The 21,358-nt window shown below is 35.5% G+C and overlaps 2 protein-coding genes across 4 annotated transcripts; one reads left to right on the top strand and one right to left on the bottom strand.

Annotated features, from left to right (window-relative positions):
- The first annotated feature begins 1,242 nt into the window (after positions 1–1,242).
- LOC132613688 (probable aspartyl aminopeptidase) lies at positions 1,243–16,433 on the top strand. 3 transcript variants are annotated; one of them, XM_060327841.1, is made up of 10 exons: positions 1,249–1,568; positions 2,919–3,006; positions 7,263–7,398; positions 7,682–7,954; positions 10,077–10,224; positions 12,443–12,682; positions 13,212–13,344; positions 14,080–14,261; positions 15,260–15,372; positions 16,095–16,433. In XM_060327841.1, exons 1-10 carry the CDS (start codon positions 1,362–1,364, stop codon positions 16,198–16,200), a joined length of 1,626 nt encoding a protein of 541 aa, XP_060183824.1. In that variant the 5' UTR covers positions 1,249–1,361; the 3' UTR covers positions 16,201–16,433. The 3 variants fall into 3 exon arrangements, with proteins under 3 accessions (XP_060183825.1, XP_060183826.1, XP_060183824.1); XM_060327842.1 differs by lacking the exons at positions 15,260–15,372; positions 16,095–16,433 and adding an exon at positions 13,456–13,502 and having other exon boundaries at positions 1,243–1,568; positions 13,979–14,217; XM_060327843.1 differs by lacking the exons at positions 15,260–15,372; positions 16,095–16,433 and adding an exon at positions 13,456–13,502 and having other exon boundaries at positions 1,245–1,568; positions 14,080–14,217.
- LOC132613689 (protein LITTLE ZIPPER 4-like) lies at positions 16,137–17,304 on the bottom strand. The gene is made up of 2 exons (XM_060327844.1): positions 17,155–17,304; positions 16,137–16,749 (listed from the first exon to the last, which is right to left on the bottom strand). Exons 1-2 carry the CDS (start codon positions 17,207–17,209, stop codon positions 16,484–16,486), a joined length of 321 nt encoding a protein of 106 aa, XP_060183827.1. The 5' UTR covers positions 17,210–17,304; the 3' UTR covers positions 16,137–16,483.
- Positions 17,305–21,358: the final 4,054 nt, after the last annotated feature.

Genomic DNA, 21,358 nt, shown 5'->3' with positions numbered 1-21,358 from the left:
ATGGTGGGATGAATACGATCTCTCTCCTCATTAGAGGCTGTATATTCGATTATGAAATTGAGAAATTTTGATAGAATGTTTACATTGCGTAAATCCAAATTAATATCAACTTCCCCTTAATATCTTGTACACCTTAAATCTAGATTAACTAAGAATATAATGCAAGTATCAAAAACCGCTTGAAAAAAAAATCACTTTCAACAAATTCTCTTAATTATTTTGCAGATTGGCACAAGTCTAGGAAAGTTTTAGAGTTTTGTCCCAAAATTGTTCATTTTTTATGGGAGTAGGTTTATTTTGATCCTTAAAATATAATCTTTAGCATCTTAGTCCTTTCAGTTTGCTAGTAGAGCATATTTGGTCCAACTAGTAGAATAAGCCTAAAACTAACGGCAACAACCAAAAAACACTACTAGCAAAAACCAATTAAAAAATCGACCCACTTTCGGACAGCCGAAAAAACGACCGACTCGATGGATTTGATCCCTTTTTTTTTTTGTTAATTTGTAAATAAAATTTACCGACCACATTCAATTTTGAAAAATAAAAAATCGACCTTGCTGAGTCATTTAAATATTTTTTTAGTATAGCAGATTGGCTCGGTAGGGTTTATTTAAAAATAAAGAAAATCATTTTGAGAGACCGATCTAGCTCAATAAGTTTTTTATCAAAATTCCTGTCAAATTATTTAAATAAAACGACTGAAGAACCGATCGAGTTCAATCGATTTTTCATTTTCTCGATATTTGGCGCAAAAAAGAGAGAGCTAAGATAGTTTTATGTAAAAAAAGAAAGTTAAAAAAATTGAGATTAGACCGACCAAGTCAATCGTATTTCGATCAGTTCGAAAATTGTTCGATATTTTGTTGTGTTTTTTGATAGTCACGATTAGTTTTTAAGTATATTCTATTGATTGGACTAAAGGTGCTCCACTTTATCAAACTTAAGGGACTAAAGATACGTAAAATTATATTTAAAGGAATAGCTAAAAACTCAAAGTTTGCACGTAATACTCGTGAAGAAACTTCGGAGAAAATAAGATCTTCAGACCTTTTAAAATTTGAATAGAAGAACGTAACTTTTTAAATATCTTATGTATTTCTTTTAAGATCTCTTATGCATAAAAAAATAAAAATTTCTAATAAAAAAATCATAAAACTAAAAAAATAATAATTACTTATAAAGTACTAAATATCCATTTTTCCTATGTAATAGTAGTATATTATAATAGTATTATCTTTATGATGAAAGAAAAAAATTGAACTCGCTTTTTGCCCAATCCTTCAAATAGGTAGAATCAAGCGTTGCATAAAGCGAAGAAAGATTGTTCGGTTTGAGTGCAGTTAATTTGGAGCACAAAAATGGCGGCGATAGCTCGATTCCAAATCCTTCAACCATATCCATTATCCAAACCTTGTTCATTTATCTCAAAAAAATTCCGTCAATCTCCTCTCTCCAATGTCAAAAACAACAACATCAATCCCCCCTGCCGGTTTGGGATTCATTTCCGTAAGTTCTCCGTCGCATCACCGCCACTCTGCTCCACCTCTTCCGACTCGATTCCCGAGGTCAATCTTCTCTTCCTAATTTTACTGAGAGCCTGTTTGGACAGCTTATAAGCTAAAATAAAATAAAATTGGTTAGTCTAACTTATTTTTATAAGCTGTTTAGATAAGCTAAGTCAAATGGACTAATTATTTTTTTGAGTCTATTTTAAGCACAAAATGACTTTAAGTTGGTCAGTTAAACACTCAAAAAAAAGCTAAAAACAGTGTTTAAGTTGGTCAGCTAAACACTCAAAAAAACTGAAAACAGCTTATAAGCAACTTATAAGCTAATTCAAACGGGCTCTTACTACTACTAATATTCTCTTCATCCAAAAATAATTGACGTATTTCGGACTAACCAGGATACCACTGTCAATTCACCTTGTAATTTTTTTTTTTTTTATCTGAATTTAGATTATCAATTACTTAATCAACAATAATATAGCATGATTTAAGAGTGTTAGTAATTCAGAGTTAAATCATTTAATACTCGAATATCAAGTTTTTAGTACCTTCTTTTAGGAAATAATAAAAATGGCACGATTCATAGTAAGAGAGTTATTAGTAATTCAGAGTTGATATTTTCTTCATCCAAAAAAAGAATTACGTATTCCGGACTAGCCAGGATAACAGAGTCAATTAACCTAAATTCTTTAACCTGTTTGGCCAAGCTTCTAAATTCAGCTTATGTTTTTTCCAGAAGTGCTTTTCAAAAAAAGTATTTTTGGCGGGAAATAGTTTGTTTTTGAGCAAATAATTTGAAAAGGCACTTTTGAGCAACAATTATTGTTTGGCCAAATTTTTAGAAAAGCTTTGAGAAAAACTACTTATTTTTAGCTTTTGAAAAACAACTTCTTCTACTTCCGGAAAAATACTTATTTTCTTCCAAAAGCTTGGCTAAAACCTCACTTTATAAAATAAGCACTTTGGCCCCCTAAAGCTTAGCCAAACAGGCTATTAGTCTGAACTCGATTATCAATTACTTAATAAGTAAAAATGGCATGATTCATAGTAAGAGAGTTAGTAATTCAGAGTTAAATCATTTAATTTTGGTGTGTGAGATCAGTTCATCTAAATCTGGTGTGCATTCAGATACGATTAATAATTTTTTTGAACTAAAAGTACATGTTTGTAACATAGAAAGTGCTGTAATACTAGCAGAAAATATTTTGGAAATGTTTGAAAAATCATGTAGTAGTTGATAGCACTATTAGAAAAAGAATGTTATCAACTCTTTAAACAGCAAGGTGGCAAACAAATTGGGACAGAGGGAGTATTTCCTAATATATAGTCATCAAAAAATAGTAGCAGTTTTTATTTTTATTTTTATTTTTTTTAAATGTTGTTGACAATTTCTTAATTGGAATGCAGAGCCTTGAAAGTTCTGAATCGAATACATCAATTGTTGGTGACCTGTTGGACTATTTGAATGAATCATGGACTCAGTTTCATGCTACAGGTATATTTATGAAGATGCAATTTGTTGTTCTTTTGTGTTTATATTAAGGTGCTATGTTGTTCTTTAGCCTGTGAATGCAGTTTTTTAAGTGGTAATTGTTGAGATGGATGTTCACTTTCTATTTCGTTTGGACCAAATAGCAAAACACGTGAATGAGAAAAATGGAGCTTGTTTTATAATGTAACTAAGAAAAGAGTACTATATATGTTGCTTACTAAGGGAAAGTGGTAAGGATAACACTATATTGGTTTGGACTTGAGGTTCGATTGTGCTTTCCTTTTTGTGCATTTTTATGAATCAAAATTCATTTCTACTTGATCAAAAAAAAAAAAAAAAAAAAAAGGTACCAAAATTCATGCACATCTGACATCACACAAAAGTAGAGCTCAAAACAAAGCATGAAGTTTGACAATATTGCCTTAAACTGGAAATGCTTTCTTGTGGTGTCAAGAGTTTGCAAAGATGGAGTGAGATAAGCACAATTAAGGTTTTTTTCTTAAATGAGACTTTTTTCAGATTGTGTGACAATAATAGATCTTTACGCCAATATGTAAAGGTGGATGAGTAGGTCTACTGATGACTAATTTTAGAATAGTGATTACGGGCAATAGGCACCTTTTTTGGAAAGCTAATGCAGACACACTTTCGGGCGAATTGTACATATAATGACTTTGTCAATCACAAAACTTGGTAATTATAGAGAAAGGTATTAACATAGGTCAAAGTAAGTAGTAGTTATCTCTAATGATTGGTAAAGCTAGTATTGAGCAACTTTGGCTATGCAAATTTTGACACCAGTTCAATCTCAACCACCTCCAAGATGGTATGCTTCGTGGTGAGGCAATGCACAATCATGTTAAATTGAAGAGGAATCACTATTTTATTAAATATATATCCCATGACAAAATTGGAAGTTCAGCCAGTTGAATCGCACTTGAACTATGAGGGAAGGGTTCTTACACACTCAGCTGATTGTTATGATCCCAATATTGATGACTTTAATAGAGAGAATCACCCTATGAAAGGATGTAGCTTCCGAATACGATCTAAGGAAAAAGGTGTGTTGCCAAATCAATATATGGATAACCAATTGTTGAAGCATAAGGAACTGATTGAAGAGAGAGTCTATTGACAAAAGAGGGGTTCTTTGTCTAAATGTGGGTAAGGGGACTCCACACTTACAACTTGGTCTGGGGGTGTCAATGAAAATGAAAGGTAAAATGACGTGAAGAAAGAAACAATACTCGAGAAAAATACCTTAATTGAGAGTTAAAAAGGATTTTGTTAAATGATCTCAGGACAGTAAGGTCATTTAACAGAATGTGTAGTTGTTTTGTTAGTTTCTATAGGGTTCCGTGACTGCTTAGACATACTTGTATGCTGCACTTTGATGTAATAATCAGAGTCCTTTCATTTGTCTTTTGTCTTTTCCCTAATCGAACTAGCCCACTTATCGTTAAAAGAAATAGATGCAATAACTGCTATTGCACTATGCTGATTTTGTTTCATAAGGTGCATCATATAGAAAGGAGACAAATCTTAGCTAGCAAAGATAATTTATCAAGAGTGATAGAAATGTGGGAGAAGAACAGGACATCATGATAAATACATGCATATATAGTATATACAATATACAAAGTATTAATAGGTGAGCTTTCTGTTCCTTAAGCAGTGCTAGATTGCTAGTAGTCCATATGAATCTTCTCTTTTCCTCTCCTTTTACGCTCACGAGAATAAGGACAAGGGAGCAGTCTCCTAGATTTTTATATGGTCTTCCCTTTACTAACTGGATTTACGACAAAAATACCTCACAGCAAACGGCAGAACTGAATAAACATTGTGAGAGAAGTGAATTAGTACCAGGGCATGGATCAGGTGACATGATCGAGCAGCTGCGTTACTATCTGACAAAGTGTTTTTGTAGCATCACATGTCTCTTGAGTTCTTGGTCTCAATTTGTCTTATTGGAAAATGCTGTAAGGACTAATGACTTAATTAATTTTCCTAATTCTTTCCTCTAACTAAATTAAGCAATTGTGCATACTGTTTATTTTCCTATTCTAAAAATTTAGGGGTTTTGTTTGGTTGGATTAGTTAAGCATAAAATAATACGATGTTTGGTTGGAGGGATTAGAAAATATATTCCCTGCATGATTCATGCAACATTTAGTTAGTTGTAAAAGAAAATAAAATCTCTGCACAATTAATGCAACCAACATTTGGTTGTCATGCGGGAATTCGTGTACTATTTTATGCGAGATAGAACGTGGAATAAAAATACATGTATTGGTAATACTGAGATAAAAGTGTTTAAAGACCAAAATGCCCTTCAACTAGGTATTCCCTACATAATTTTTTCTGCAATATTATTAGTCAGTGAATAACAGTCCCTACAATATTATTCACTGTATAACAGTCCCTTCATTATTTTTTTCCGCATAAATAATCTCCATGTAATTCCTTCCCTCAACTAGCATGTGAACCAAACGACCAAAAATATACCAATAGATTTACCATGTCTTAAACCTTTCTTCTCCAAATGTTTGGAGTAGCTTTAGTCGCTCTTCCTAATTGGTCTAATCTTATGACTGCCCTGACGGGCAACCCCCTTTCAGATCTATTGCAGTTTTGACTCTTCAACTTCATCTTATTTCTGCTTTCTATGTTGGTGCATTTTCTATGATCTATCTATGTCAGCTTGCCTTCACAGAACTTAGTTATAAGTAATATGTGCTAGTCAATTCCTGTATAACATTTATTGGTTTACAAGATTATCTATGAAATTTGTTACTTTCTAAACTATCAGTTGTTTAATTATGGTTAAAACCTTTCCTTTGGTTATCTGGTTATTATTTGCTTCACAATATTTATGCTATTCAATATTATTTGATTTATCAAGCTGTTGAAGTGCATAAAGTTTAGTCTCCAATATGCTGTGCATGTAGCCATATATCTCATTATTTTTGTGACCACTGACATAGCAAGGTGACATGGTCAAGCAAGTGTATAAAATTAAACCATGCATCGTTGATGCACAGCACCGCTGCCATTTTAAGGACCTGGATTCACAATTCACATCACAGTTTTTGAATTTCCAAGAGGTTTTGAGTTTGTATTTGGACTAGTTTTTATCAGATACGTGTTATAATAGGATAGACAGCAGAGCTAAGATGATTGGGTCAGAAAGAGTAAGAAATGTTGGAGACAAACCGGTTTGGTAATGACGATTGATGACTTGAGTGGTGTGTCTACTGTACAAGTTTGATAGTTTAGAAATGTCATATCTTATTTTTTTCTTTTAGCGTCTTTAAAGGGTTTCAGCTGGCACCCAAGGGTGTGCCCTAGTGGTCAATGAAGTGAGTTAGAACCATGAGGTCTCAAGTTCAAATCCCAGCAGAGGCATAACACTGAGGTAACTTCTTCTCATTCGTCCATGTTTTGGTGAATGGAGTTACTTGGTACCTGTGATGATGGTAGATAGCAAGTATCGTAGAATTATGTGACCACCCAAGTGTGTGGCCTAGTGGTCAATGAAGTGAGTTGAGCACCATGAGGTCTCAGGTTCAAATCCCAGCAGAGACAAACTAGGTGATTTCTTCCCATTTGTTCTAGCCTTGGTGGACAGAATTACCTGGTACCTGTTGCTGGGGGAGGTGGCAGGTATCCCGTGGAATTAGTCGAGGTGCGCGCAAGCTGGCCTGGACATCACGGTTATCAAAAAAGAAAAATTATCCAAGGTGCGCGTAAGCTGGTCCGGACACCAAGGTTATAAAAAAAGGTTTGAGTTGTGCCTTTGTAGTCACCATGATGTCATTTTAAAGACAATATTATTAATAAAGCATATGGTTTGCTGCATAAGTTGATAGGATATTTAGGATAAATGTAGTGTTTACCATTTTGTTTTGCATGATTGTTTCTAATGAAATTGGGTGAGCTTTCCTCATTTCAGAGATGCTTCTCAAATATTAGTATTTGTCGAGTGGGGTGATTATTCTTCAGCCAAGAGTATATGTTAATCTGAGCGCTTTTTAAACTGCCAATTTCTTATTTACTTGATAAAAAGAAAAAGTTATTCTGATCACTGAGCTGCATGACCTTTGTCTTGGTGTGAAAGCTGCACTCCCGTGTTCAGGTGTGGATGGAGAGTGTACATATCTCTTAAATAGAGTTCTCGAATTTATGGTTTATTGCAGTCAATTCAGACTTCTGCTTTCACCTGCACACTATTTTAACGTGTTCTTTCTTCTTTATAATAGCTGATGCAAAAAGGCAACTAATTGCCGCTGGATTTCATCTGCTGAAAGAAAATGAGAAATGGGATCTGCAGCCTGGTGGGCGCTATTTCTTTACACGGAACATGTCCTCTTTGGTTGCATTTGCCATTGGAAAGAAGTGAGCAAACACAAACACTACATACCTCTTAAAGGTTACATTACAGTTGTTAATTAGTCATGCAATGCTCCTTACATATATGAGCCTGTAGAAGCCAAACTAAGAATGGAATGTTCTGCAATACCAGTTATAGATCAGGGGGCACTTCTCTAAACATTATCACTCTCATTCAATTTGAGATTCAGCACTAGGAACTAGTTTTGAAGTCTTTCAACCATTTCATTCCCTCCTTTGGAATTACATTCTTATGTTGTTTAATCAGAGACATGAATTAGCTTTGCAGGTATTCTATTGGCAATGGCTTTCACGTGATTGCTGCTCACACGGATAGCCCATGTTTAAAACTAAAGCCAAAGTCTGCATCAACCAAATCTGGCTATCTTATGGTCAATGTGCAAACATATGGTGGTGGGTTATGGCACACTTGGTTTGATCGGGATTTGAGTGTAGCTGGGAGGGTTATTCTAAGAGCTGATGATGGTTCCTTTCTGCACAGGCTTGTGAAAATAACGAGACCTCTTTTGCGAGTGCCTACATTGGCTATTCATCTTAATCGGTCTGTTGCCTTCCGCTGAAGTTTCTTTTTTTCTCATAATTTTCCTGTTCTTTGTTTGGGTGAGAGGGCTGTTACATTCTTGAAAAACAGAACCCTTATTTCTTGATATTATCGACCAATTAAGTTATTGCTGTGAGACTGCACATCAATCGTAGAGAACAAACACAATAAGATACTGGAGCTGATAACTCCTGCATCCCCAAGTTTTGGGTCAAATTGTCACGTCCTTAGTCTTCAATTAAGCGCACGTGCGGCACTTGACAACTTGCTCACGTTCTTGCACAACTTGCTCACGATCTTGCTATGCCAAGTCAGCCTAGATTACTACACTCAAGATCGCCAAGGGAATAGAATTAGGAAAGACAAGAGAAATTTGCTAGAAGGAAGCTTTTTGTATTAGAGAGAACTTGTGATTTTTGCTTGATGGTTTACAAATGAATGACCCTCCTATTTATACTACTCATCTAGGGACGAATATGCAAATAATAATTATTATATAAGTCCCTACATATTTGCAAATAAACCCCTATTCTAGAAATCTCTACACAACTAGAGTATTTCAAGGACTTTCCATGCAAATCCATGGAATTGTAGGGTCTTCCAAGAAAGTCTTCCTAGATATTTTCATAAGAATCTAGAGACTTTCCAAGGAAGCTCTCCATGGCTCTAGAATGTTTCCACAAATGCTAGCCTCCTTTCCATGTAAGCATCCACATAAGCTTCCTGCATAGCAAAAATAGTTCCAAGTGGCACCTAGGTGGTGTGATGACATGGCGGGTCATCACACAAATTCTCTTATTTGTAGCATCATCCTTTTTTTCCTATGACTAGAGGAATTTGAAATGGGAAAAACGATGATTGCATTATGTTCAAATTGGTCCATTAATGTTTCGATATGTGTTTAGAATATGAATGGGAATATTCCTGCAAATTTAGATAGCTTTCTCCCAGAAATGACCTGCGCTTGTACTTGATCTAAATTTCACATTAAATAAGGTTAACTGGTCCAAGACAAATAGCAATTCTCTTAAGCACACTTAAATCTGAAATCTTGTGGATATACTGAATAGTTTAATTGAAAGCTAAAACCTACTTAAGTTGTGGGATCCCATAGCATGTGATCTCTGCTTCTCTTTATCAATAAAACTTCTTACAAAGACTTTCGAGGCCAGTCTTTGAATATCTACCATGATCTTAGTGTTAATAGTTGCATGCGAGACTGAAGTACATCTCCCTGTCCTAGAAAGCTCAATTATTTCTCTCAACACGCAGACATGTTTTCCTCCTCCTTCCCATGGGACATGGTCTAACTAACATCTCATCCAGCGAGAATTAATTTGTTTATAGCCTGTCTGTTTTTTTTTTTTTTTTGGATTAGGTTGTTGTTAGGTTTGTTATGCTATCTTTTTTGTGCAAAGCAGCTAGTGAAGATCTGTGCTCTTAAAAACACACCTCTGTAACTGGTACATCAGTTCCAGTCGTGCTTGATATACGTCCAAATTTCTTTATCACCTGTGGCACAATATCTTGGAATTTTTTCTCCGAATAGAAGCCAACTGCTTTTTCCTCTTTTTGTTTTTAAAAGTATGTAAGTCCAAAACTGTCTAAAATTCACCCCCCCCCCCCCCCCCCCCTTTTTTTTTTTTTTTCAGTTTTGGTCCCATTTATTGCAATGTTTAAGCTAGCTTCTGAATTGTCTTTCTAACACTTGTAAACACATAATACAACGAAACTTTTTCCTTTTTGCGCTCTCATTTCTGCCTTCTTGTTTCATCAGATTTGACTAGTTGAAAAGGAATCTTGTTTTAGTCGCATTACATTTATACTGTATATACATTGCTTTTTTTTGTTAAAGTATTGGGATATTGTTCAGCATTGCTTCCTTTTTAGGTTACTTCTCTTCCTTAGATTGTGAGGAACATCAATAATAAAGGGTAACCTTGATGGAGGAGCTCTTTTGATTTGGGTTTTTACGAACTGGTCAATTATCAGTGACTGTCAACGATCTTTAATTTCTGTCACCACAATGTAAACAGCAATCAAGCAGTTTTCTGTAGTTTTTGTTTGCTTGAAGGCTTTGCTGATATCTCCTTTGCCCTATCCATTTTTACTTGGCATGTAGAACGGTGAATCAGGATGGATTTAAGCCAAACCTTGAGACTCAGCTTATTCCACTACTGGCAACAAAGACAGAGAATGCAACTGCTGATTCCACAGAGAAAAATAATGTGTCTTCTTCAAAAGATTTTCATCATCCACTCCTTCTGCAGGTAGTTGGTTATATTATTTACATGAAAACTTGCTTATAGTCCAGGAAAGTTTCTAGGTTGCCTGGTCAATCCATAGATATGTGAAGAAAATTTTGATTGACAACTTAAAAGAGAATCTCCTTTACGCATTTCGCCCTGGACTTACCTGATCATATTAATCTTCGTATGTAGACTAACTGTTGGGTTCCTCATTATTTCATACCCTGGTCAAAGACGACAACAACAACAACAACAACCCAGTGAAATCTCACATCGTGGGGTCTGGGGAGGGTAGAGTGTACGCAGACCTTACTCCTACCAAGGTAGGACGGCTGTTTCCGAAAGACCCTCGGCTCAATAAAAGCATAAAAAGAAGTCAGATAAGGTTAAGAGAATCAAAGCGATATGAAATGAAATAATGCAAGCGACACAGATAACATAGGATAATCAAAGCACAGGAAATAACAGATAATAGCAGAAATCTGAGCAGAAGAAATTATATTGCGATAATGCGACTACTAATAAGAACGGAAAACGAGACTATCTATTAGCCTTCTACCCTAATTTGGGTCCTCCAAACCCTCCTATCTAAGGTCATGTCCTCGGTAAGCTGTAGCTGCGCCATGTCGTGTCTAATTACCTCTCCCCAATACTTCTTCGGTCTACCCCTACCTCGTCTGAAATCATCCATGGCCAACCTCTCACACCTCCGCACTGGGGCATCTGTGTCTCTCCTCTTCACATGCCCAAACCATCTCAATCTCGCTTCTCGCATCTTATCTTCCACCGAGGCCACCCCCACCTTATCCCAAATATGCTCATTCCTAATCCTGTCACTCCTGGTGTGGCTACACATCCATCTTAACATTCTCATCTCGGCAACTTTCATCTTTTGAACGTGAGAGATCTTAACCGGCCAAACACTCCGCCCCATACAACATAGCCGGTCTAACCACCACTTTGTAGAACTTGCCTTTAAGTTTTGGTGGCACCTTCTTGTCACATAGCACTCCAGAAGCAAGCCTCCATTTCATCCACCCTGCCCCAATACGATGTGTGACATCATCGTCAATCTCCCCGCAGCTTTGCAGAATAGACCCAAGGTACTTGAAACTACTTTTCTTCTGGATGGCCTGGGTACCAAGTCTCACTTCCAAGCCAACCTCCTGAGGTGCTTCACTGAACTTACACTCCAAGTACTCTGTCTTGGTCCTACTCAGCCTAAATCCTTTAGACTCCAGAGTATGTCTCCAACTCTCCAGCTTAGCGTTAACTCCGCTACGAGTACCCTGGTCAAAGACAGTGAATGATTTAACCCTCTCTTTCGATGTTGCTTCCAATCAAGATTTGTTTTGAAAAGCTGTAGTATTGGTCAGCATATAAGAGACACCGTGTTGAGAAGGTTAAAATGATCTAGCAAACAAATGGTCAAGATGGGTGGCTGAACGTCAGAGGTTGAAGGTTCTTTTGTGCAAAAATGTCTACATGTCAAACAGTTTTTCCCAAAGCTGGTTCTTTATCTGCTTCTAAGGAAAAATTCTGTCTGTGAGCTTATTTATAGGCTCAAGCTTTCGGGGACCAAAACATCCTCCATTTCAAGGATAACCAACTGGAAACACAGAGCTTTAGCTGCTAGTAGTCTCCAAAAACAAACTCATTTAAATGTCTAGTGACCATACTTTATCCGACGGAGAAGCTGGAACCTCTATTGATTTTTTATTCTCGTTAGATGACGTTGCTATTATTGTCACATGCATGTTTATCGGACTGCCTTGTTTATATTGGTTTGCTCGCTTTGGTGGTAGCAGCACTGATTTGTTATCCACCTCATTTGGCATTATAATGAGTGTACTGCTTTTCTGTTCTTCCATCTGATTTTCCAACATATAGAATTTGTTACTCCCTCTGTCCCAAAAAGATTGTCATAGTTACTATTTGGACAGCCGAAGGATATTTTCTTTGACCATAATTGTTTCAAATACTTTCTAAATATTTGGATTGTTAACTATTGTGACTTATAGTACTTTTTATGTAGTTTCTAAATATTTAATTTGTATTTCAAAAAAATTAAAGATTTATGTCCGAGTTCAGACCGGACATTAGCTAGTTTGACCCTAGTAATCCGAATCATGACAATCTTTTTGGGACGGAGGGGGTACATGATTTACACAAGAGAATGAGGGATGAGGAATATTCTGGATTGCTGGATATGAACATTGATGTTTTCCTGTGATCGCAGATCTTGTCAGATGAGCTCAGCTGCAAAATTGATGACATAGTTAATGTTGAGTTAAATCTTTGTGATACCCAACCTAGCTGCCTTGGAGGTGCAAATAATGAGTTCATATTTTCTGGAAGACTGGATAATCTTGCATCGAGCTTCTGTGGTTTGAGAGCTCTGGTTGATTCATGTGCTTTGCCCGAAGATTTATCAAATGAGAATGCAATTCGGATGGTCGCTCTTTTTGATAACGAAGAGGTAAGTAGTAGGCTCAGTCTGAAAGTTCTTGCAGTGATAACCTTAATCTTTTTCTTCCTTAATCTACAGATACTCTCTTAGACGAGAGTTAGATTTTGAGGAACATCTGATCAGTTCTTGTTCAATTTCTAAGTTTAAGAATGTTCCCAGCTAAGAAGTATTTTGCTTATCCAAGACCAAACTTTTGTCCTGAAAGCACTTGTCTGATGTAGATAGATTTTGTCATGTTTGTCAAATATTCCAAGTGAGCACAAAAGCAATAAACATCAGTTAGCAATATTCCAAATCCTCTTTATAAGCTATTTTCAACTATTCTAATTCTCTTTCTTAGTTGTTTTTACGGTTTTCCACCTAAAAACAAGAAAATGAACACCAAATAAGTTGCTCATTCTCTTACTTGGTAGAAATTTCTTAGGCGATCAGTCAATTTGGCTTGAACTTGAACTTCGAATCAGCTGTCTGAATTGATATTCCTTGTTTCAGTTTCCCATTTACTTAAGCATTAGGGCTAACTCCACCAGGACTTTAGGTTGGTTCAGATTCATACCAAGGAGCTGGTGCACCAACTATGTTTGAGGCAATGAGACGGATAACTGACTGTCTAAGTCATCAATCTGCTGGAGAATCTGATTTTGCCCGCGCGTTTCGCCACTCATTTCTTGGTACTTTTTCTTGATATGTCTGTGGCCTTTAGATATGTCTTTGAATATGAATGGACTACTCCATACTCTCAAGTCCTTCCTATGTGGACAATTATTCCTCGTCTCCTGCAGCAGTAATGCAATTGACCCAGCTCAACATGAGACAGCATAATGGGAAGGTTGTTGCTTTGCATGATTCTTTCAAAAGGCAGTAAATTCAATATGGGCCCTGTAAACTTACGCCTGCTCAGTTTCATTTGTTGAACTTATAATCTGATTACATGCAAATGTGTGTGAGTAATTGTCTTTCGAAGTAAAACTAATAAATTCATTATTTGAGTTTATGTTAACTTGTATACACTATATGCACTATGGACTCACTAAGTGTCTGTATTGAGGCTTTCTCTTGACGAGTGCAATCCATTCATTAATTTATTGAGAAATCTTACAGCCTTTGCTTAATGATGGAGTTTTTCCCAGTCCATGTATATGTAATAAGGTCCAAAAAGAGTTCCCCAAAAATTGTTCCTTCATAGAAAGGCAAGTGTGGTTGCAGGTGTGATACAAACCAACCAAGTAGGACATCGTTCTCCCTATTTTCTACCAGAATTTGTGGGGTCTAACATGGAAATACTTTTGATGTCATAACATACAGGAGGAGGAAAAATCAGTTTCCAGCATTCTTGTCAAATTACATCATTTTCTCCTTTACATATCATGTGATACTTATTGTCGAGTATCTCATTCAAACAACAGTGTCTGCTGATATGGCTCATGGAGTTCACCCTAATTTTGTTGATAAGCATGAGGAGCACCATCGTCCAGAATTACAGAAGGGGCTTGTAATCAAGCATAATGCAAATCAGCGTTATGCTACGAGTGGAGTTACATCTTTTCTTTTTAAAGAAGTTGCAAGACTCCTCAGCCTTCCGACACAGGTGATTTTCAACTTCCAAGTGCTTTAGCATAACCGAACCGGAAACCATCAAGGAAATAGGAAGAGGGAACGGAAGCCATGACTGGACCTATTCCTTGAATCCCCTTCTTTCCATTATTCAGGAGTCAATTTGTAACTTCTATTAGGCATTAATCTTATGTATTAATGCTTCAAAGGTATTGATTGGTGCATCAAACTATAAGTTGCACTAAATACTCCATAGTGCATTACTCAAACTATTCATGTTAGCTGCTTAGGTTTTCTCTGATGGTCTTTTGGGAGAAGAACCTTCTTTTCCAGGCGTAAGGTATTATACACTTTTATTATCTTCAAAAGTTAAAGAGATTTCTAGCCATTTATGTGTCTGTCTGTCTGTCCCCTCACCTCGTCTGTATATGCTTGGAAGCATAGCTACTCATATCTCTCCCTCTTATTGCATAAGGAGAGTAGGATTCCCCATGACAATGTGAGACCAAGTTAACGTCTGTCCTATAACTATGTGATTTCTTTTCAATATGAACGCAAGTTTATTCACAAGGAAGAAGAGCACATAAGAGGGCTAGATGTCTAGAGGCCAAATAAAGGCATTGCATCAAATAAAACAGAGCCACTTCCATTTTGTTGAATTCAGTCAAGAGAGGATATCATGAAAAAGACCTTGTTGTTTAGTCCTTTATTAAGTATTTTCTCTAGATCTTTTGCAAGAAGACAGGCTAGGCACAATCTTAGCTATAATACTCTTCTGATGTACCCAGTTCAGTTTGTAAATTAACTAAATCCAAACAGGAAGAGGTTTCGAATAAGTATGTGACAAGGAATTGTATGCTCGGTATATGTCAAAAAGAAAATTGATATGTTGGAGTTTATATCAATGAAATTAGAGAGAACTCCACATGTACTGCAGCCTCATTGATAAATCTTGTGTATGAATTCTATTAAATTTTTACGATCCAAGCATATAAACTTGTATAAAGCAACGAGCTCTTTAACTCCTTACAGGACTTTGTGGTGCGAAATGATATGGGATGTGGATCAACTATAGGTCCAATACTTGCTTCAGGAGTTGGAGTCCGTACTGTTGATTGTGGTATCGCTCAGTTATCCATGCACAGGTACCTTGTTATTTAGTATCTCCATTCAATGTTGTGCTACACGGTGATTTCCAAGAAGTTTTTCCACTTATTTGAAAATTGGTTAGACACCAGTCACTAGTTTCCATTAGGCAAAACATACTACGAACGAACTTCTGAAAGCCAAAAAAAAAAAATTATTTACTTTTAGTTTCGTCACCAAAAAAAAGGAAAAAGAACTACTGACAGACTTCCAAAAGCAGACAATTCTTTCCTTACTTTTAGTTCTAATCAAATTGTATTTACCCGAAATGCAATAGAGGCGGCAGTCTATAACTAGTTTACTTAAAGTTTTGTCATGCATCATCCGAATGTAGAATTTTGCTTGAGTCCATATTCGGTAGAATGATCTATATTATCAAGCTGCAATGCTTGTCCTTCAGTGCAAGTAGAGATAAGATGTTCAACATCCAGGTGCCTTTGCACACCTTCTACAAAAATGTGCATTTTGTACTCTTCCAGACTAAAAAAGTTTCTCTGTGTGAAATAAATGCCAGACAGCTAGATGATAAACTTATGAATTTTTGATGCTGTAATTGGCTCTGGTAGTTTTGATATGATGAAATGGTTACAGGTAGCTTGAGGGACGCTACAGTATCTGACTCCGTTAATTTATATCTTTTTCCTTGTTTAGTTGGTCACCTGCTTCGCTAAGTTGGTCATCAGTTTTCCATAAATTTCACTTTGTTTTTCTGCAATTGCAGCGTGAGAGAGATATGTGGAAAGGAAGATATAGATATTGCATACAAGCACTTCAAGGCATTTTACCAGACATTCTCAAGCATAGACAGAAAGTTGAATGTGGATTGATACTTGGGGAAGTAGAGACCTAGCTTTTTAGTTCACAGCCCCTTATAGCATAATTCTTCTTATTTTTCTCTTGGGGGTACAGTTGGTAGTAGACCTTTTAGCTAAGCACTTTGATTTGATTACTAAACTAGTACATTATTTTGGAGCAAATGCAACAATAAATAGTTTCAGACGGCACATTGCCTGGTAATTGCTATGACATTGGTAAAACCCAAGTTGAAAAGTCTCATAATTTTGAACTGCACAAAGTGCCTGGAGGAAGTGATAGAAACAGCTATTATTTTCAATCCAGTGCCTGGTGTTTGCTGGCTTCAATTTGATCGGTGACAGAATTCGAACCCATATCAATTTCAAATTCAGGTTTCCGCTTGGCATTTCTAGCTGCTAACTTCCGTCTTAGCTCTGATAACAAAGCTTGATTCTCATGATTGAGACGCTGAGCTTTCCTCCGCAACCTCTCATTCTCCCGCATAATCTGACAGTTGCGCAGGTACAGCTCTGAATTCTCTCTTTCCATTGATGTACTGCTTGCTTTGCACTGAAGGATATCTTGACAAAAGTGAAAAAACCAGATTAGGATACCTCATACAGAAAAACAAGGCAGAGCAAATAATATAGAAAACTGTCTTCTATATATATTGCGCATGAATGGAGGCATATGCTGTAATGAATATAAACTGATATATCCGGGCTTTGTGTTAACAGAAATATTGTTTTTATTTTCTGAAGTAATTAGTAATCAAGAGTCTAATAAGCAAACAAACTCCCACTGACAGAACTGAATGTAACAATTGGTCCATTTTATTTCATCATACTTTAGTAAAGACATCAATTCTTAGAAGATCAAAAAAAACCAAGGAGCAAGCAGCTGGTAGACTGAAGTTTGAGTTAAGCAAGTAGAAACAGGAAAAAAAAAAAAAATCTTGTGTTAGTAGGAACTTAGAGGATCAGTACCTTTAGAGTGGATATATCTTTCTGGACTTTGTTTGAAGGAAAAAAAAAAAAGCATATGTTTATATAGGAATATGCATGTAAACTTGGTACGCACTAATTGATAAACACGTGAGTCACACGAGAATAGCACAGTTCACTAGGAAGAAGTATTCATTACTTGATCAGCAAAGTCCCCAATTCTTTATCCTCATACAAAAGCACAGGTCAAAGTGCACTTTAACCATCAAGTGAGGAAAAGAGAAAGCGACCCTATTTTTCCTCCTACGAAGAAGACGCTAGATTTTGCTTTAAAAGTGAAAAAGAGTTGGGGTGTGTTTGGTACGAGGAATATATTTTCTTGGAAAATAAGTTGTTTTCATATTTCTGGTTTATTATTTAGGCAAACACTGTTGGTGTGGAGGTAGGAGTAGGGGTTGGGGTGGGGTGAGGGGTGGAGCTAGAAGCTTCGAATTTTGCTCAAAAAATGTATTTATGTTAAGAAGTTCATTAAATATGTACAAATATTAAATTTAGAACACAATTATTAACACTTGAAGTTGTTGTTCCAAACTCTTAACCTATAAAGTTGAAATCCTCACTCCGCCTCTGGGTGGGGTTGGGGAGAAAACAACTGTGTGAAACAATATTTATGGAACTCGTTTTTCCTATTTTCAGAAGTTATTTTTCTCATTTTTAAAAAGCTTGTCTTAGGGAAAATATTTTTGAAAACATCTTAATCAACCAAACATAAGATAATTGAACCATGCCAAACACACCTTTAGACTAATCTTAGAGTGAAACACGACTGCACGTGGATTTTGCTTTGTAATGAGTTTGTTAAAGAATAAAGCCAAGAAACACATTCTTTCAGTGAGAGAAAAAAAAATGGATGCCTCTTGTGGTGCAGACACAAACATGCTTGCGCAAGGCTTGAACACGGGAGACTGCTGAGGCTATAACATGATATTTCAATATTCATGTGACAAACCCAATTTTTGTCCCCACAACCATATGACGATTTATGTTTGGACTGTGCCATGCAATAAACACCTCTAGATTTATGAATGGATTTATGTTACATACACCGGTACAATAGTGTAAAGAAATTTTAAATGGTCAGCTTATAAAGTAACTGGCTATAGTAAGTCATCACCGTATTTTTCATGTGTACGACAACGCAAAGAAATTTTAAACGATCAGCTTATAAACTAACCGGTTATAGCAGGTTATCACCCTACTTTTTAAGTGTATGATAGTGTAAAGAAATTTTAAACGATTAGCTTATAAACTAACCGGCTATAGTAGGTTATTACCATACTTTTCAGGTGTATGATTGTGTAAAGAAATTTTAAACAATTAACTTATAAACTGACAGGCTATAGTAAGTTATCACCGTGTTTTTTGGGTGACCGTATCATTTTAATCTAATGGTATAAAAAATATTTCCTCCGTCCAGTTAAACTTGTCTTGTATACTAAAACTAGATGTCCATTTTTATTTGTCCAGTTTAGAAAATCAAGAGATAATTTATCATTTCATACATATTTTTACCCTTATTATTAATTGTTGAGTTGGAAACTTCAAGAAATTGTTAGTGGCTCCACAACTTTTAAAATATTTTGAATGATTTCAATCACTAGGTTACTTAGCAATAATTAAGGGTGATATAGTAAAATTCTCATTCTATTTTTGGCTACTTAATAGGCACGCCAAATCAACACATGATAAGTAAAAAAATGGAAGGAGGGAGTAAGTGCAAATATATAGGTCAGCTCAAGCTAATGGTACAAAAATATATGTACTCCCTCCATCTCAATATACATGTCGTCCTTACTAAAAAAAATCGATCTCAAAATACTTACATCATTTTAAAAAATCAAGATAAAATTAAGTAGTTTTTTATTTTTTATTTTATCCTTTGTATTAATTACAACATTTAAGAAGGGAGTACATTATTGATGCAGTTGGCATAGATATATAATAAAAATTTATTGAGGAGAGGTATCATGGTGTAATATTTTAAAAGGATAAAATAGTTAAAATTCTTTCTTTATTAATGCTTCTTAAGATGAATGTAAATGAAAAACACCAAAACTATTTTGAGACAGATGAAGTATACAATGAGTCAGTGAACTTAAAGAGTATTTGGGTTTGAGAGTTTCTGGGATAGAGTAAATATGAGCTAGACTTTTTTTTAACATTTAAGAAAGGTGATAGAGTTGGTACTTTTGACCCCAAAAATATGGATTTAGTACTCATATGTCGAGAACTAATTACTTAAAGAGAGTACTTCCTTGAAGATAAAAAAATTCCATACTTGAAGCAATTCAAACAAGTTTGTAAAGATTTCATTTGGGGGAAAAAGAAAAACAATTTTCAATCTGTTGCTGTCCCAAAGGGAACTTTTCAAAATGAGTTTTATTGATTTGATGAAGATAAAAAGAAAAGAGAATATAACAAGTAGGGGTGTACATGGACCCAGTTTGGGTTTTTCAAATATCAAAACAAATCAATTGTGTCGGGTTTTTAAATTTATGAACCAAACCAAATCAACATAAGTCGGGTTTTTCATTTATTTTTTTCGGATTTTTTGATTTTTTTCAGGTTTTCCGGATTCGAGAAAAGGACAAAAATGGTCCCTTAACTATGATAGTAGGTTCAAAATAGTCCCTTAACTATGCACTTAACGGTTTTAGTCCTTTAAGTTTGTTACAAGTTAACAAAAACGGTCCCTTAACTATGAGAGTAGGTTCAAAATAGTCCCTTAACTATGCACTTAACGGTTTTGGTCCTTTAAGTTTGCCATAAGTTGACAGTTTTAGTCTCGACAAAATATTCATCGAACTCTATTTGTTAGATTTGACGAGAACTATGAAAAAAAGAGAAAAATTAGTGAGAACTCTAGATCGGTCAAATAACTTGGGACAAAACCGACGGACGTTAGTCGATTATAGGAAAAAACTGAGGAAAAACCTACAGACTTGATAATGTCAAAAAATAGTGTCTCGGAGCACAAAGACCGATGGATTCTGTCGATTAAAATCGAGGGAGTCCATTCGCTAAGTAAAATACACTAGATTCGTTTTTACTGAAAACTAGAGAAAACTAAATACTTCCAGTGTAGTGGTTCTTTTTTTTTTTAAAATAGTTTCCGCGCATTTTTCCTCAAAAATAACCGATGGACTTCCGTTGGTTTTCGTAAAAAACAATAAAAATTAAAAAAAAAATAGTGTCCCTCGATTTTATCCATCAGTTTCCGTCCATCGTTTTTTTCGCTTGTTTTTGGTAGTGACAACTTTTTTAGTTTCTGCTATTTCTAATTTATTTCTAAAGTCTAGTGTATTTTATTTAGTCGATGGAGCCCCTCAGTTTTAATCGATAGAGTCCGTCGGTCTTTGTGTTTCGAGACACCATTTCTGACATTATCAAACCGTTAAGCATACTTAAGGGACTATTTTTAACCAACCCTCATAGTTAAGGGACCATTTTGTCAACTTATGACAAACTTAAAGGACCAAAACCGTTAAGTGCATAGTTAAGGGACTATTTTGAACCTACTCTCATAGTTAAGGGACCGTTTTTGTTAACTTGTAACAAACTTAAAGGACTAAAACCGTTAAATGTATAGTTAAGGGACTATTTTGAACCTACTATCATAGTTAAGGGACCATTTTTGTCCTTTTCTCTCCGGATTCTTTCGATATAGTCTTCATATAAAACATATAATTTGTGTTTCAAATATTTCTTTAGTCATAGTAAAATATGACTATCTAATAAGGTGTGTTTTAAGAAAATGACATAAAATGTGAGATGAATAATGACATTATACTAAAATATTCATCAAGAAAGATAATGAAATCGCATAAGATCAGGTGAGTCATGTTTCCCTTGGGTGTTCGCATGAGTTCAATATTTTTCTTTTTGAAAGATTAAAGCCAATTTTTGCAGTAATTAATGTAATTGTTCCAATTTACTCTTTGGTATATTTTATATTTTGAAAAGTCAAGGCCTGATGTAGCTTATATGGACAGCGTGGTTTAGCTTTTTTCTTTCTCGATATGGCAGTAGAAAACTACTTTTGTAAAGAAAGACCCAAAACAAATTGAAAGAGTGAATGGATTTCGTGTGATTATGAATGATTATTCAAAACACAAGAAGTGGATCTTTTATCATTTATTTATTTTTTGCGCGGATTGCCCTTATTTTGGGGTGGTCTTTAAATTTT

The sequence above is a fragment of the Lycium barbarum genome, chromosome 10 (genome assembly GCF_019175385.1).
Source record: "Lycium barbarum isolate Lr01 chromosome 10, ASM1917538v2, whole genome shotgun sequence".
Classification (NCBI taxonomy): domain Eukaryota; kingdom Viridiplantae; phylum Streptophyta; class Magnoliopsida; order Solanales; family Solanaceae; genus Lycium; species Lycium barbarum.
The sequence above is the reverse complement of the archived record's forward strand: the minus strand, read 5'-3'. Positions and strand labels throughout refer to the sequence as shown.

Excerpts from the sequence above, each read along its gene's own strand:
- LOC132613688 (XM_060327841.1), top strand. The coding sequence starts at position 1,362 with ATGGCGGCGATAGCTCGATTCCAAATCCTTCAACCATATCCATTATCC. Across the intron at positions 3,007-7,262 it reads GACTCAGTTTCATGCTACAG|CTGATGCAAAAAGGCAACTA; the intron begins GTATATTTATGA and ends TCTTTATAATAG. Across the intron at positions 7,399-7,681 it reads GCATTTGCCATTGGAAAGAA|GTATTCTATTGGCAATGGCT; the intron begins GTGAGCAAACAC and ends TTAGCTTTGCAG.
- LOC132613689 (XM_060327844.1), bottom strand. The coding sequence starts at position 17,209 with ATGCTTTTTTTTTTTTCCTTCAAACAAAGTCCAGAAAGATATATCCAC. Across the intron at positions 16,750-17,154 it reads AAGATATATCCACTCTAAAG|ATATCCTTCAGTGCAAAGCA; the intron begins GTACTGATCCTC and ends ACTTTTGTCAAG.